Raw genomic sequence first — 17,161 nt, forward strand, 5'->3', positions numbered from 1 at the left:
TATAAATTACAAAGAATATCAGTTTTATTTTCAATTAATTCTATTTTGTTATTTATATAATACCTTTCCTTACACATTATCTTATTTACATTAAATAACGATTTAATCATTATTACATTATCAACATTAAATAACGAGTTAATCATTATGTATCTTAATGATTTTTAATTTGTTGCCTTCTTGAAGGACACTGCGTAAAATGGATCATGTTAAATATACAAAAATTGTTTTATTAATATCTTTTCAATTCATCGTTTCATATAAGATTAAATGTGAATGTGCGAATGAAAGTTATCATTTAAAAATGAAATAACAAATGATAACATAATAATTGTGCTATAAATTAAATATATAAATAGTGTAAGTAATATATAGCGGTTCTAGTTTAATTTGCTATATTATGCCTGAGACATCATCAACGATGTCATCAAGGAGGAGGTATCAGTAGTAGGGATGTTTGCCGTTATGAAAATCGATTCTTGAATTGATTTTATATTGATTTTATATTGAAACGACTGAAATTGATTATTAGAAATTTGGAATGAAAAAAGATCGATTCTACGAGAAACGTTATGAAAAAATTCATAAGATGTGTCTCCAAATCAAAGTAATTTTAATTTATTACGCAAAAGTTTCTACTACTCGCCTTATTATGGTCGGGAACAGAAATTCTATTGGCTAGTTATTAAACTATCTCTATATATTATTTGAATTGATCTTTCGTTGGAAAAATCGATTCGCATGAAAATGTAAAATAGTCGCTTAAAAAACAATCGACTTTCGTCAACAGGAATACTCGACGCTCCGTTCAAGTTCTACCACCGCTCTTTCAGGTCGATCCTGTGTCAGCGTGGTCATCCCCCGTCATCAAAATTCTGTCCTGAACGGAGCCACAGAATGAACATTCCACCAGAAACCTCGCACGTCTCGCCACGCCTTCCGTTACTTGCACTTTTTGTACACACTTATGCGTTACGCGTTGCGCAACCTATAACCAACTGCAACGAGCATAACATCTACAGTATATCTGTATATAGAATACAAATAAAGACGCTCTTGGGCAGCGCTCGTGGTAGTCTGACATGTAATCACCGCCTCTGTTTTTCTACTTTCCGTTCTCCGCCTACAATCACTTACGTTTCCTAGCATCGACGAGCGATCACCGGACCTACGGAGGTGACCCGTTACAACTTTCTTTCTATTTCCATATTTTAATAAATACATAAAGTTAACATGAGATGTTATTTACTTTTTAACTGCATAATTTTATTATAAGTGATGAAATTATAGTTATACAGTTTATTTTTTATTGCTTATATGATAAAACCAGTTTATACAGATCTTTTCTACAACAAAAAACCTAGGAAAGATTCGCCCAGCGTACGTTGCATGGTATTTTTACCTGGCTCGTAATTGTGAATACATTCGTAATATTTTTATTTTTGATAAATGCACGGAGTCGAAAGAAAACACGGTATAAATGATTTTATACCTATTGTGCTATTTATTTTATTTATAAACTGTTTATTATGCTCCAAAAAAAGAAAACCATTTCAAGTTAATCGAATCAAAAGGGAAAAATACAATCATAAATCTTACACGCATTAAATATATATATATATATATATTTAATGCGTGTAAGATTTATATATATATATATAACGCAAAACATCTTGGCATGCATTTTCTCACTTCTGACGTCATTAAATAAGGACAGTCATAGCAACTACTCTAGAACTTTAACACTTTGCGGCCCATTGACGGCATGATGCCGTCGCGATCTAACAGCACATCGGTTTTATCGATAAATCGAAACATATGATAAACATATGATATGATAATTTTAGATATCAACATTTGTATAAGAAACAAAAAAGAACCAAATAAGCGCGGCTAATTTCATATTATGCCTTCGATAAGATCAACCACATTAGTCAAGCGTCTTCGGGTGGACCGCGGACCGCAAAGTGTCAAACAGGGATAGTCATCTCGACTATTCCAGAGCCTTAACCACAATTATAGTCTTATTGTATTCGAATTTTCGAACACCCTTTTTACATGTATCTTCGTAATATAAACGTCTATTACATTTTTCAAATTATTCAATTCAATTCCTTATACGTTCTTCTTCAAGTGGTTTATCTTCCATAAGCAGCTTCTTAAACGTTTTAGAATCTAGCATTGAATCTCCATTGATTGCGGCTACAACTTTGTCGCTATTCAGCATAGTGACATGATTACCCTCGGTATAATGTATTTCCACCTTGTCTCGCGTAATCTGAAAATATTTTATTCGATGATACTGAATCATTCGCAAGGAAAAACTACGAAAACGAGCTTGAACGGTTTCAAGAAACATATAAAAAAATGCACGGTCACCTTGCGCAGGCCATAATCTTCTTCAGACATTTCAATAGATTGTAACGTAGGCTTTAAAAGTAAGATGGGTGTTCGTATAGGCGGTAAGGATGATACATCGTATTTCCGCAGGGCGATAAGGTGTATATAAATGCTTGTACACAATGCTTTTAGATTTTCCATGGAAAGAGGTATATCAACATTAGAGAAATACGATAAGAAGCTTTCTACTTTTTGTTCCCAGTTCTCATATTTGTTTAAATCTAAAAGCAACTGCAAGACAAAAAAGATATAATGTAATGTCATTTTATGATAAAACGTCAACGTAGCAATCGGAAAACTTTATCGAGAATATTTTAGCAATGAATAATCGAAAAAACTGTACCTTTCCACTCAAGGTTGGTAGCAAAGTATCCGAGATGCTAAGCAAAATATTATTCTCAAATTCACTCTCCGTAGAATAAGATAAAAATTGATTTATCATCGTTTTCATTAAATTAGGGGCACCGTCGACCAGCACTAACCGGCCGGATAAGCCGCGACTCTCCAATCGTCTTGCCAATTCAATAGCAATTATCGAACCGTACGAATATCCCACCAAAACGAAGAATCTTTGGTTTTCCACTTTTGGTAAAATATACTAGAAACAAAAACACACATCAGTACGCGCAGACGAAAACTTTTCCATTTTGCGATAAAGTATTTATGGGGAACGTCTAACAAACGATTTATTCTAATTATTGCGTTTATGCTCTCCATATATTGGATTGTCCGAGAAGTTCGTGTATGAGTTTCTAGCGTCAAAATGAAACACAATTTTTGACTACTAAATAAAAAAATAAATACAAAGTATATTCAACAAAGTATTCATCGTTTTGTTGCACTATTTTTCTTAGCTGACTATTCCGGAGTCCTGAGGTTGCCTCCCCCTGTGGCGTAACTTGCATAAGCGTAACTTGCGTCAGTCAATCAAATTCGCCGTGGTAATTGGTAATTGGGTAATTGAGACGATTTGATTGGCTGACGCAAGTTACGTTTACGCAAGTTACGCCGCATGGGGAGGCAGCCTGACTTATAGAGTATATGAAACTCGTTTAGATAGAGAGCGATTAGCACACGAATTTTTATATATACATATGATTTGGCACGCCTTGCATCAGACATCCTGTGCATAAGGGAATACTTGTATGGAAAGTGTGATGCACAATGAAAAAGAACCAAGTAATTTATAAAGATATTAAGAAAAGCAACGATATTGGGACCAAGGAGAACATTTTGTAAGTTAAACAACTGGCGAACTAAATAAGAAAAGAGAAGAAAGAGAAAGAAGAAAGCCGTAAGAAAAAAAAAAGAAAATCCACATATACGCACCGGTAACAAATAATCAGCGTAATCTGGTACAGATGTAAGACTATACCCGATATTAAGTACTCCATATTGCAGACACGTTGCCGTGGGTCTGATTTTCGACGCTAGCGGAATGAAAACGTGTCCACAGCCTTCTATTCCCGCTATAAGAAATACGTCAACCTTACGGTAATCTCTCTTGGTCTCTAGTTCCAGGCAGACATCACTGGTTATATCCTTATCGCCCATTATTTGAATCAGCAATTGCATGCCGGGTAATTCGGCCTTTCCATCATCTTTAATATGTGATTTCTCCTGCGCTATGTCCTTGTCCATCTCGGTCAGTTTGGAAAAGGTCAGATTACGAATGTCCTGTGGAGTGAAGAATTTATCGAATTTATATTCTAGCGTCTGCTTGATTTCAACAGCCATCATCGAGTCCATCCCAAGCTCGGCCAATAGTACGTGTTGAGCCACGGTCTTCAGATCTTTTACGCCTGTATAGGAAAGAATATTATTAAAACGGACGGATTCTGTATAACAGATCTGCATACGGTTTGCACATTTCCATAGATTTCACTGGTCATCTCCACTTCTTTTGTTTCTATCTAGACCAGTGTTACTTTCACTTTCGTGGCGATTTTTAGGATGTTCTAACTTTATTTACTTCCCCTTGCCGCTTCATCATGTCTAGCGGGTTACGAAACTGATGATCACGGCGTCCTACATCGGAGCCGTTGACATCGTCTATGAGACGCTTATCAATAGTTGAAAGAAATTGATCGAAACAATTTGATATATAATATTTTTATAAACTACTAATATATTTATAACATAAATAATATAATATAAATAATACAAATAATATAACATAAATAATATAAATATATATTGGTAGCTTATAAGCTCAAATTGTTTCGATAAATTTCTTTCTATTAGTAAGCGCCTTATGAGCCGGTATTCATAATCAGGACTTATATTTAAGACCTTCTTAAGTTCATCTTCAGATATTTCGTAGCCGATGAAATGAATCGTACGCATCTGAAGATGAACCTCAGACGGTCTTATATACAAGATCCGACTATGACTAACAAAGGGGAGACCGGAAGAGCGCTTTTTGCAGGAGAATAAACTTAAAACACAAATCTTCGTGAGGGCGTAGAACGGATTGAAGTGGACAGAAAAGTCTTGTACCATTTTATAAACACGTAAAATTTTGAGTTATTAATTATTGAAAATGGCCGTGTACAGAGGCTTTTTCAATTAATAACTTAAAAACTTGCATATTATTTGCAAAATGAACTTTTTTGTTCAGAATAGCTTAATCTACAAGTATATGATAGTTGTTGTACCCAACAACAAATATTATTATTCACGATAATATATAAATATATAAATATCTATAAAAGCAATAATAATCTTACCCATTATATTCATAACAGTTTCTACGATATTGAAAGCGGTATACGCCAGACGTTTTTCGGCTATCACCACGCTCGCCACTACTGCATGATCCCGCAATAGGAAGACCTCCAACTTCTCCAGGCAAGAAGATATGCTTTGCTGAAGAGTACCCGAAATGACAAGTTCCTTGCTGCCTTCTTGCTGTTCGGCAAGGAGACCGACATCACCGACCGCACCCCACTGAATGGCTAATCCTGGGAGGCCGTCCGCTACTCGTTTCTCACAAATCCTCTCCATCACGGAGTTAGCCATACCGTAATTCGTCTGTCCGACATTTCCTCTGCCGCAGGAGACCGAAGAGAATACCACGAAATGCTGCAGTTGCGGGCACAACTTCCTGGACAATTCGTCCAGCATCTTCGTAGAACAGGCTTTCGGCTTGAAGGATTCTTCGAACGACTGCACCGTTTGACTCTCGCAAAGGGCATCCTTCAGCACTACCGCGAGATTGAAGATAGCATCCACCGGGCCCTGCTTCGCCGCGGACCTCAATATAAATTCGCAATCCTTGCGATTTGCAGCATTGGCTCCTGTTATAATGAGCACGTTCACACCGTAAGACTTCCACAGGTCGACCCTCATGCGCTGATAGCCGTTTCTCACGCCTGTTCTCGATATTAATATCAGATTTTTCGCGCCCCGAAGGACCAGCCAGTCGGCCAATTCCAAACCGAAGCCACCTAATCCGCCTAGAATGACATAGCTCTTCTTACTGTCGCAGTAATATCGCGGGCTGGCAAGAATAGGCATTTTCCCGATTTTCTCCTCATCGCAAATCTTCAAGATCACCTACGAAAAGCAAGTAACATTAACAAATTGATCGACTGTAACCGATTTGCTTGATCTTCAATCTGACAGACTAGACTTGACATTTTTAAATACAAGATGGCGTTCGGGGAGCACGCTATCAGCGCTAACATGTTCATTTTGTCTTTGTTCTTCACTAGATATACAAGGATAGAATGGCTGGATTCAGCAAAAAGGGCAGCTCAAAGAGCGTTTACTGATTATCGCCCTTCATTGATATATACTTCTGGATCTATCAAAAATCTAAAAGAATATGTAATTTATACACCATGACTCATTTTTACCTTGCCTATATGTTTCCCGGCTGCCATGTATCTGAAAGCTGCCTCTACGTTATTCCTGTCAAAAACTTTCCTATTCAACGGCTTGACAGCCCCGTTCGCGAGACCTTCGGACAACAATTTATTCAGCTTCATCTTCTCCTCTTTGCTAGCATCCAACATACTTTCCAGCGTGACCCCGTGGAAACTGACTTCCTTCAGGAAGACCATCATTCCCAGAGCATTGTTCGCTACAAGATCAAACTTGCCGATCTCCAAAAAGCGGCCGCCGTGCGCCAGACAGCGAACTGACGCCTGCAATTTCTCTTCGGCTAACGAATTCAGGACAATGTCCACGCCAGCACCGTTTGTACGCTGCATTACCATCTGTTCGAAACTGGTATCGCGCGAATTGCCAATGTGATCGTCTGGTATTGACGGGAAAAACTTGTGAATGAACTCCCGCTTCTCGGGCGTTCCCACAGTGGTGAAAATCTCACAACCTTCGTGGAGCGCAAGATGGATTGCCGCCTGGCCGACACCACCGGTACCAGAGTGTATAAGCACTTTGTCACCTTTCTGCATATTACCGCATAGATACAACGCATAATAGCACGTGGTATAGACGCAGGGTATCGTAGCCGCGTCTTCCAATGACCAATTGTTAGGTACGCGCCAGCACAGGTTCTTATCGGATTCGACGATGTTCGATAGGGTTCTAAAAATACAAATGATCCATCCTCGTACCAGCTGCTCTTTATAAAATACCACACAACAAAAGACAACGTTTCTCAGGGGAAAAGTTACGAAAAAGCTAAATGATAAATTAATTAATATAGTAAATTAAACGAACCACCTGATCTACCATCTAAGTGGTAATTATGATTTCTTTTAATCTTTACTAAGTATATTTAATTATGCACTTTACTTTAATTCACTTCTTCATTAATCAAGGATTCATCACAATAATAATAGTAATTGATGTAAACTGGTGGATATCTGAAATTTGTATCTTCATACACACAAGACACTTTCTCCAAATATTGGAAAATTGACAATTTAACTTCGTGACTGTTTCTGAATATACATGATATTAAGTAAGAATGTTACCTGTTTTTACGCATTCCCATTACGCGACGGCCGTCGGTATCAATACCGGCATAATCTATACCAATCAAGCACTCGTCAAATCGATTAGTCATCATCATGTACGTGTTCAGGGTGAGTTTTCCCATGGCCAGCATAACGTCTCTGAAGTTGATAGATGAATACGCTACATAGACCAAATCCTTCCGTGTGGTATCGGAACGTACGGGACCTTCGATCCAACGTAATGTGTTCAAATCGCCTCGTACCTATTTTTCGTACACACACAATATTATAGAAATGTAACATTAATATAATATTTTCCATGTGTTGGTTGTGTCATAACGATACGTACTATTTGATCGACAAACGCGTGGTGGACGAGTTTTGGCTCCAGACTCGACGGTAACGGTAAATGCCTGTAGGATCCCCAGACTTTGCCCGGTCTCAACACGTTAACAGGTAATTGGAGCTGAAGCTGTTCCGCGTACAGAGGATCCTGCAGATTGAATTGGGGCGCATTTTTATCTTGAATTAACACGGCTCTGATGATATTTCCACCTTGCTCCTTCCTGAAGCAATTCACAAAGCCCAACAAACCGCTTTCGTCTCCTTCCCCGACGAGTATCACCCTAGTGTCACCGCTCATGGTCTCGTTCTCGACACTTATGATCGAATTTAGTTTGTCGAGCCAGGCGAACTCATTGTTATTAATGTAGACGATTTCGGTTTTCCTGGCTCGTCGTTCTCTCTTTTTCAGTAATATGACGCTCTCTTTGTCAGTATTCTTCCGTAGAATCACGTCTAAGCCGAGCTTCGACAACGCAGTGAGATCCTCAGATTTGAATGATCTCTCGCGTGTCAGCACAAAACCACCGTACTTTAGTTTCGGCAAAATCTCTTGCAGTTGATCGTTCTTATTTCGCGTCAGAAGTCCAATACCAACGACAAGCATAACGTTCTCTTCCTTGGCCATTTTCTTCGTATCGATGACATTTATGTTCGACGGTAATGTGTTAAATCGATTGGCCGGCGTCGCCAGAAGCACGTTCATTTGAATCAAAGGAAAATCACTTAGAATCGCGGCCAAAACAGGCGACATCAACTCTTCTACCGTTACATTGTCGGACTCGTCGATTATTTCGATGACTTTCGCGTGAATGGATTGATGATACTCGAGTGCAATGTGAGTCGATAATCTGACAGCCTCTTGCAGAGACACTCGCGCCTCGTCGCGGTAAGCCACAAACTTGTACTCTTCGATGATCGGGTCGCTGGTCGGTGGCCGGCGAGGTATAGCTGTAGCTTTGAGACCCTGAATCTCGACGCCACTTGATTTTATGAGGTTCAAAGTCTTGTACACACGTACAGGTAATTCTGCAATAAAAAGCGACATTTGCCTTATGTCACATCTAAAAAAAGCCGAGAAAGGCGCCGGGTGAACAGATGTATTTCCGGAAATTGGAGGGAAAATGTACGGACTCACGTTTGTCTTCCAAAGCCATATCTTGCATCGCCTGGTAGTGAGAATTAATATCAATCACAAGCTTCTGTATTGTCGTCGGCACGTACAAACTTCTCGTGTCCATTCCTATGATCATCATTTGCATCATTGCGTCCACAAACGTCACCCAATTGCCGATCCAACTAATGTGTCCATTTTTCCCAGAAATCGACGCGCTTCTCAAGGCACGGAAGGCATTCTCATAATAATAGCCGCGTAACTGTAGCTCCTTGTAAATGTCCTTGGTAATCATCACTTCTTCCTCATCGTCATCCTGTGGTAGGTATTGGGTTGACATCATCTCCTGCGCTGGATTCGATACGACGCGTACCTGCCCGCTCACAATTGCAGAGCTGCCTTCCGACACCTCGAATTTTCCACTACCTGCAGGAATAACAATTAAGATTAATCCAAATATTATTACACAGAGTGTCCGACAATTCGAGACAAAATATTCAGGTGTGCCGGTAAATCAGATTAAATTGGACAGGACAGTTCTTTTTATCATTTTGAGAATTTCACAATAGTTTTAAGGGATTAATTAAATGATATTAACATATAAATATAGGGAAAGGGAGGGAAGTGATAGGACGAGCTCTATAAATAAGGTCTCATTCAACATAGCTCAAATTTGATCTTCTGACAACAGCAGGCGATGCATAATACTACCCAGGTAACTGAAATCTCTAAAAGATGTTTAAAAATATCTAAAATATCTAATCATTTTTCTTAATATTTATTCTTTATGAACCTTTAAACATCTTATTCGCGAAAAGGTAATAAAACAGCGTTTTTTTTTAATTGATATCTTTTTAAAATAATACTGTCATAATAAGACACTTGATGTGCTTACTTCGATTCTTAAATATATTTTGGTTTCCCCCCATTTTTTTCAAAAAATAGCAAATAAATCTATATTTATGATGCTCCTAAATAATAACAAATCATAGAGCAATCGATAATATGCCATATTTTGTTAATAATAGCAATTTTTAATTGGGGTCTAAGTGAACCCAGGTGATCGTTGACGTAAAAAAAAAAAACCATAAAAAAATAAGGGGACTATTATCTCTATTGAAGAGAGTTTATTATGAGCAAGCAAAAAGTGACAAGAAATTACCTTTCTGAATCATCACTGTTAGTTCAATCATGTTGTCCGTCGGCATGGGAGTGACACGAAGGAAAGTGATATTTTCGAAGACAATCGATATCTCGGAGTAAATTTCTCCACGCAACATACCGAGAGTTTCCCAAACAAAAGCGAGATATCCTATAGCAGGCAACAACACCTTTTTATCAATTATATGGCCTTTTATATACTCTGCGTCCTCATTCTTTAATGATACTTCGACGATTCTCTCTCCGGAAGTGATCTTTTTCGTTGACTTGAACGTCGTTACGTACCAGTCGTCGGAATGCTGCCACCTGTAATCACGTTACATTTGATCTCCTAATCCTTTCGGAATTATCGAATGAAATAATTGCGGAAATCAAGTATTATTCTTATGTACAAATGCTGTTACACGTACAAATGAATAAGAATTTTTTAAAGGTTCATATACGAATGTACCTGATGGAAGGAGAGATCATTGGGGTGCCGCGGCTGACTGGAAACTCCACAGGCGGATAGAGGATCGCTATGTCCGGCTGCAGCCCGGTGTTATAAAGCTTCCCGATCGCCTGCAAGACTACCTCGGAGTTGTCTCTGTGGCCGCGTTGCGTAAGCGCGATGTTCGTGACTTGCGAGCCGAGGGATCGCCTCAAAATGGCCTGCAGAAGGCCGTGAGGCGCGATCTCGATGGTCACCGCGTCCTTCGGAATCAAACGTGACGTTTCCTCGAACAGCACTGCGCTCAGGAGGTTGTTGGTATGATATTCGGCGGACGACAATTTAGCAGACGCGGTGGACCACTTGTTGCGAGGAACGGACGTGCTCATCCACTTCCGACTGCGCGGCTTCGGTTGAGGAATCACCTCAGACAGATAAGCAAGAAGCTTTGGCCCGGCGGGCGCGATGTAGCGACTATGGTAGGGTATGTTGCTGCACGGCACTTCCTTCGCGAAGATCTTCTTAGCCTGCGGTAAAATATGCACAGACGTGCAGATTTGGTTAGCGCATATTTCAACAAAATAACCAAAGCGATATTTACGTTGCAACATATCAAAGATCAAGACTGACGATGAAAATCGCAAAAATAATCAGAATTAGAAATTAGAGGAGAATATTAACACAATTGAGGAAATTGATGGAACTGAAGGAACTGCGTTATCCGCGGTTGATTCTGTGAACAAAGGATTAAAAAAAAAATACACAAGCCAAAATTTACTTAAAAAATTGTTTACATATAATGTTAAATAATGTTAAATAATGTTTTTTTTTAACAATTTGTATGTAAAATAATATTTTTATTTAACGCGCACGCCGTAGAATTGTGTGTTCATATGCTTTTGTAATGACTATCATCTGCGAAATTACGCTCTCGAAATGCAAATAAATTAATTGCCAATAAAAAAATTTTCTGGAAGTAAACTTGGTCTTGAATATTTTTTAAAAATCCCTCTGTTTAAACCATAAATGTAATTCATGGTATCTGCGTTAATGTGACGTAATAGCTCTAATGAACTAATAAAATTTGCATCTATAACGTCAGAAAAAAAAAGTGAACAAACTCTCAGTGCAATCTCAATGCAAATTTGAGAAGAGAGCTATTGTAACGTCGTCTCATTCCAAACAATCGCTTAGCGGGAAGTCACTATAGTAACGTGTAGTATCCGAAATTCCTGCATTTCAATTGCTGAGTCGAGAAAGAGTGAAGGCTCGGCAAAATCGTACACATCTCGCCTGCTAGACGGTGCGAGCTGAAAACGAAGAGCGAAGTGTGCAGATTTTGCCGAGCGCCGCGGTAAACAAAACAAACCTGTAATTGGGCAACAAATTCCTTCATGGATTCGGCGGGTCCACTGATGGTGCTGCTGTCTGAAGCATTGTGGCACGCCACTTCGATGTCCGGTGGACACATATGTCTGATATCCTCATAACCCATACCAACTGCCGCCATCGAGCCGTAAATTACTTTTGTTTCGATCGATGCCAAACCTCTCGAGTACGCCGATAGGATCATTTGTTCCGCGGTGAAGCAACCGTCTGCGTAGGCGCAACCGAGTTCACCGACAGAATGGCCGATTATGTTGTCCGGCACGATGCCTACCGATGTGAGAAGATCGACCAAACCAATCTGCAAAAATTCGCACCACACCGGAATATGATACAGGAATAGCGTAAGAAACGCAATCATCCCTCTCGTGTATTCTACCGCGGCGCATAATCAAGATGTCTATTGCGATATAAATTGATTGTAAAAAATAATGTGAAAATGTTACATCTGCACATGGAGCTTACCTGTACTGCCGCGATGCCCACAAATGAATTTAAAATATTGTCGAAAGTGGACTGGTCTTTGTTTGTCAAAATATCGTAAATGTCCAGGCCGCGCGGTCGCAATACGGCATCGCATTTTTCCACGGCCTTGGCGAAGACGGGGAATTTCAACAAATCTGTACCTGTTTTAAATGGGACGCATGGATTAACAAGAGCTTTCGGTGATTATTCTTATTTATAGATGGTTCGAAAAGATTACGCAGAAAGTAAAAGAAAACGACAGGAGAATGGAGGGGGATGGGGAGAATGGAAGGAGAGGTGGATCGCAATATATTTTGTTTTACACATGTAAAGTAAAAAAAATTTATCATAGGTACCCATGCCGGGCCATTGCGACCCCATTCCAGAAAAGACAAACCAGATCGGTCTGGCCGTTCCTAAATAATTGTCCAATTCTCTTATGGGTTTCTCTGCCGTCTTCGAGCCAACTATCGTGTATCCTCGATACAGGTGGCCCTGGATATCTTCCGTGTGAATATCTTGTAATAGACGAATATACTCAACGTCCACGGGATGCTTCTCGATCTGTAAAAACGAAAACCGATTTTCTCGCGGACTCACAGCAAAACTAATGCAAAGTAAATGTTTCTACATTCTGTGCGTTGTCGATTCTATTTCTTCCTGAAGAAATTTTGCTATCGAATCGTTCACGCAAAAATATGCATTTAAAGATATCGCTATTCATCATTTCACGATTGAAACATCTCTTCGTGACGTCTTTTAATTTTCTTTCCGTTATGGTTATAACTTACATCATCCAAAAATATTGTAACAGCCTCCTCGGTACGTCCGGACACGGCTACGAGTCTCGGCAAATCATCAAACGGAAGTCCATTATTAATTTTCTCTTTCGTGTGAGATTTCAATAAAATGTGAGCATTGGCGCCGCCAAACCCGAAGGAATTAATGCCCACATAACCACCGTCCCAAGGTATTGGCTCGGTAACAACTTTGAGCCTACCTTCTTCGAGAGCTTTCACGCCTTCTCGTGGTCGCTTGAAATGCAAGTTCGGTGGGATGATACCAGTTTCCATCGCTGTTATCACCTGTACGAATTTATCACATTCTGAATTCACCGTGTCACGATATAAAATTACTTACCGAGTACTTTTTTATCACATATTTAAATATTCACGATTAACTTTTTATTTAGACAAATATATTGAAGTAAGAATTTGAGTGTACATCTTCTCGCTTTTGACTTAATCAAGATAGTCGCGGTGAGGCAACTACCCTCATCCTTACGATAAAAACACCCAATTTTTGATGCGAAAAAATCCTCAAAGGTTTAGTGTAAATTCGGATCGTCAATTGACGGTCAAGACTGAAATAACTTTTTGGACATTCGTGCTATACGGGATGTGACGTCGGTGTTTCATGACAATCGGTGCGTCACACGTATAAGCGGCGGGGAATGTGTTGCGAGACACACAATTGCGGAAGTAAAAGTATTAACTTCCCAGAAGGAAGAAAAAAGGAAGAGAAAAGTTACCTTCGCGATTTGGCACATGCCACTTGCAGGCTCGGAATGGCCTAGATTTGATTTAACCGAACCAACCAGAAGAGGAGTGGTTCGACCCTTGATGCAAACCGAGTCGATCGCATTGATCTCCTCGGGATCGCCAACTTTGGTGCCAGTGCCGTGGCATTCCAAGTAAGACAGTATATGCGGTGGCACACCGCAGTCTTGGTAGCATTCTCGCAGCAGTTCACCCTGCATTCTGCTTGACGGGAACGTGATACTCTGCTCCTTGAAACCGTCGCAATTTGTCTTGCCATAGACAATCCTAGCGTAGATACGCTTCGCATCCTTTGCCTTCTGCAAAAACGCGACGGAAATCGTTTCGCTGCGAGCATAGCCGTCCGCATCAGCATCGAAAACTTTACTGCGGCCGTCTGGTGACAAAACGCCTGCAACGATTGTCAAACTTTAAGTAAAATTTAATAAAAAAACATCATTCGTTACGTGTGCAGTAATATACACCGAGTGACAAATTTCAAACATAACAGGACGAGCATCTCGGAAACGGTATGTCCATCTAACAAATAGTCTTAATAAAAGTGGTATTGCTACATTGTTTAATTATTATATATAATAAAATCTAATCCCTTGGCATCGCTGTTCTGCTTGTTCATTTTCGTTGATTTCATATAAAACTATATTATTGCGTGTTGTTTGAGCAAGAAGTGTAACTGTAGTACCTAAACGAGAGAATTGCAAAGATACATATGGGTGAAGGCATAGATTCGCTCCACCCACGATAGCGGCGTCACATTGTCCATCTTGAATACATCGAAAAGCGTGTTCCATAGCGTACAAAGACGAGCTGCAGGCGGAATCCAAAGTATATGATGGTCCAGTTACTCCCAGCCAATAAGATACCCTATTCGCCATCATGGCTCTGCTGCATCCGGTGATTCCGAAACCGTTCACCTGATTTCAGAAAAATAGAAAGGAGACATACTATATTTTATATATACATATATATATATATGTACTTCTATATTGTACAGTCTTCGTAAAAATAAATTTCAATTAGTTATTATTATATATTAATGTTTTTTACTTTCCACAGAAAGGTTTCGTCAAAGATAGTTGACTGTACAGTGATGGATATTAAATGAAAAAAGCTAATGGCTTTATATGCATTAATGTGTACAATAAAACAAAATAAAATAGCGCGCAGGCGGAAATATTAGACTCGTCCTATTTTTTCAACTAATAATTTCTAATAATTACATCAAACATATTAAATCTATGAATACTTTTCACATTATTAAATATCAGCATTAATTAAATTTTTACAATTGTATGAAAACCAACTTTATAATTATTGTTATTAAAATAAATTAATATACTTATAAATAATTGTTTCATAGTGAACATAAGTTACACATACGCTTGATAGGAAAACGCGTAATATTCTAAAACTATATGTAATTTTGATATAGGATTAACGAAAAACGTGTAACTTTGGTTACGCAATACACCTAACGCGAAAAATATGTGTCGTAAGACAGCACCCTGCGACACAGTGCGATGCATATACAATGACCATTATAATAATTATAGCACATTTGCAAACGTAATACCTGTAACTTCTCGTAGAACCAAGTCTTTTCGGACTCAGAGAAGCACGCGCCCATAAAGACTCCCGTTCGCGTTCCGCGCAACTGTTTCGGATTGATTCCCGCGTCAATAACAGCCTCGTAAGCATGCTCCAGTAGCATTCTACACATCGGGTCCATCGTGTGAGCCTGCTTGAAATGAACACCGAAAAACAGCGCGTCGAATTTCCCCACATCTAAGATCTTTCCCGTTCGCTGAGGAATATCCGGATGCTCTGCCAATATAAAATGAAACATTCACAATGAATCTTCGTGTTCGTCCTGCGATTTAAAAAATTTAGTATAATAATGTAAATAATTACTAGATTTAATAATGTAATAATAATATAAAAATCTAGTAATATTAATAGAGGTAATAATAATATGGTAGAAGTGGCAATATTACATTTCTATAGTAAAGTAGAAGTAATGATACTGTATTTTTACAAATCTACATTTTTAAGAACGACTTTTACCGAACTCAGATTAAGCTAATCGGCAAATAATTACCATTACTAATCTTTAATTCTATAATTTGTGATTCAATAATAATCAAAGAGTTAATCGTTTTATCTACGTTAGCAAGATAATATTTGGTTGACAGCAATTTTAAATCGTCGAATAGAGATTAATCAGACTTTGGTGAAAGTAACCCTAAATGAGCTAAAATTGAAATCTGTCAATTACCTAATTTCCACCGACGATCATCACCTGTGACCATATCTACTTTACTGAGTAGATTTTTTTTCAGGATTTCCACATTTCTAGATTCAGGAAATCTTCCGGCGATCCCGGAAATTACGATTTCATCGCCAGGTTTGGGCGGTTTGTAATTTCTCTTAGGTGATGTATTTGCAGACATTTTTCTTAAATTAGTCTTCCGATTTCGTTAATATCCCCAAAAAATACTCTTATTAGCTTGTTATCTTAATAATATCTCGCGCAAATCAATGAACAATTTTTATTTACAATTCTTTGTCGATTTCAATTATTTACACTACATAGAAATGTAAGAATTCGATTTGATACAAATTTAACTGATACACTGGATTGGCACAGTCAATGAATCACGATTGAGAAAGATAACGGCACGTAATGACCTTTTATAACAGCGGATATCCCTACTCCGTACAATGAATTTCATTGTTATTACTTTGAACTTCCTTTAAGGAAATCTCCATCCCCCTCTCTCTTTCTCTTCTTCTTTGAATACTAAAATTTATCACACCATATTTCCTTTAAGACAGAATTACCGCATATTAAAAATTAATTTTATAATCAATTATAGTATAATTGAATACTCAATATTGATTTATATTTGTGAATTAATTATAAATATAAAATCTAAAGAGGTTTGAAAAATTAATTAAAAATTAATAAAAAAATAATTAAAATTAAATAAAAAAAGTTTCGAATCAGTTTTATTCCTTTATTTCTGTTAATGTATAGAAGAAAACTTGACTTATGAAACAGATCGTAATTATAAAGTTGCCTTACACTGAAACTATCGATAATTAACAACTTGTTTTTACTAGAGAAGTTAAAATGACAAATTAAAAAAAAATGTTTGTTTTTTTCATTTTATTTAACGTTAATTAAAATGATATAAAATACACTGTTATAAAGTACCGGGATAATTTTTATTAATTACAAAGTAGACATTTTGACTGCTTTGATGATTTTATATAGTCTATATATTGTTCAAAGATATATTTTATGTATATTTGCGCACGAATATATCAAATGAAGATACATATTATTACAAGACAACGGATATTCGATTGTTAA

General features: G+C 38.1%; 1 protein-coding gene across 1 annotated transcript; it reads right to left on the reverse strand.

The window, feature by feature from the left end:
* Positions 1-1,316: 1,316 nt before the first annotated feature.
* Positions 1,317-16,389, reverse strand: LOC106745715 (fatty acid synthase). The gene is made up of 19 exons (XM_014621577.1): positions 16,061-16,389; positions 15,359-15,609; positions 14,468-14,699; positions 13,758-14,176; positions 13,018-13,311; positions 12,583-12,790; positions 12,227-12,387; positions 11,745-12,062; positions 10,397-10,902; positions 9,947-10,251; positions 8,809-9,210; positions 7,678-8,699; positions 7,347-7,591; positions 6,261-6,954; positions 5,130-5,958; positions 3,730-4,202; positions 2,744-2,998; positions 2,380-2,631; positions 1,317-2,278 (listed from the first exon to the last, which is right to left on the reverse strand). The coding sequence occupies exons 1-19, from the start codon at positions 16,233-16,235 to the stop codon at positions 2,108-2,110; spliced, it is 7,212 nt and encodes a 2,403-aa protein (XP_014477063.1). The 5' UTR covers positions 16,236-16,389; the 3' UTR covers positions 1,317-2,107.
* Between the last annotated feature and the right edge of the window lie 772 nt (positions 16,390-17,161).

This window comes from Dinoponera quadriceps, unplaced genomic scaffold (genome assembly GCF_001313825.1).
Source record: "Dinoponera quadriceps isolate SergipeBrazil2010 unplaced genomic scaffold, ASM131382v1 scaffold1441, whole genome shotgun sequence".
Taxonomy (NCBI): Eukaryota; Metazoa; Arthropoda; class Insecta; order Hymenoptera; family Formicidae; genus Dinoponera; species Dinoponera quadriceps.

Excerpts from the sequence above, each read along its gene's own strand:
- LOC106745715 (XM_014621577.1), bottom strand. The coding sequence starts at position 16,235 with ATGTCTGCAAATACATCACCTAAGAGAAATTACAAACCGCCCAAACCT. Across the intron at positions 12,791-13,017 it reads TTACAATATTTTTGGATGAT|ATCGAGAAGCATCCCGTGGA; the intron begins GTAAGTTATAAC and ends TCGTTTTTACAG. Across the intron at positions 7,592-7,677 it reads ACGCGTTTGTCGATCAAATA|GTACGAGGCGATTTGAACAC; the intron begins GTACGTATCGTT and ends TACGAAAAATAG.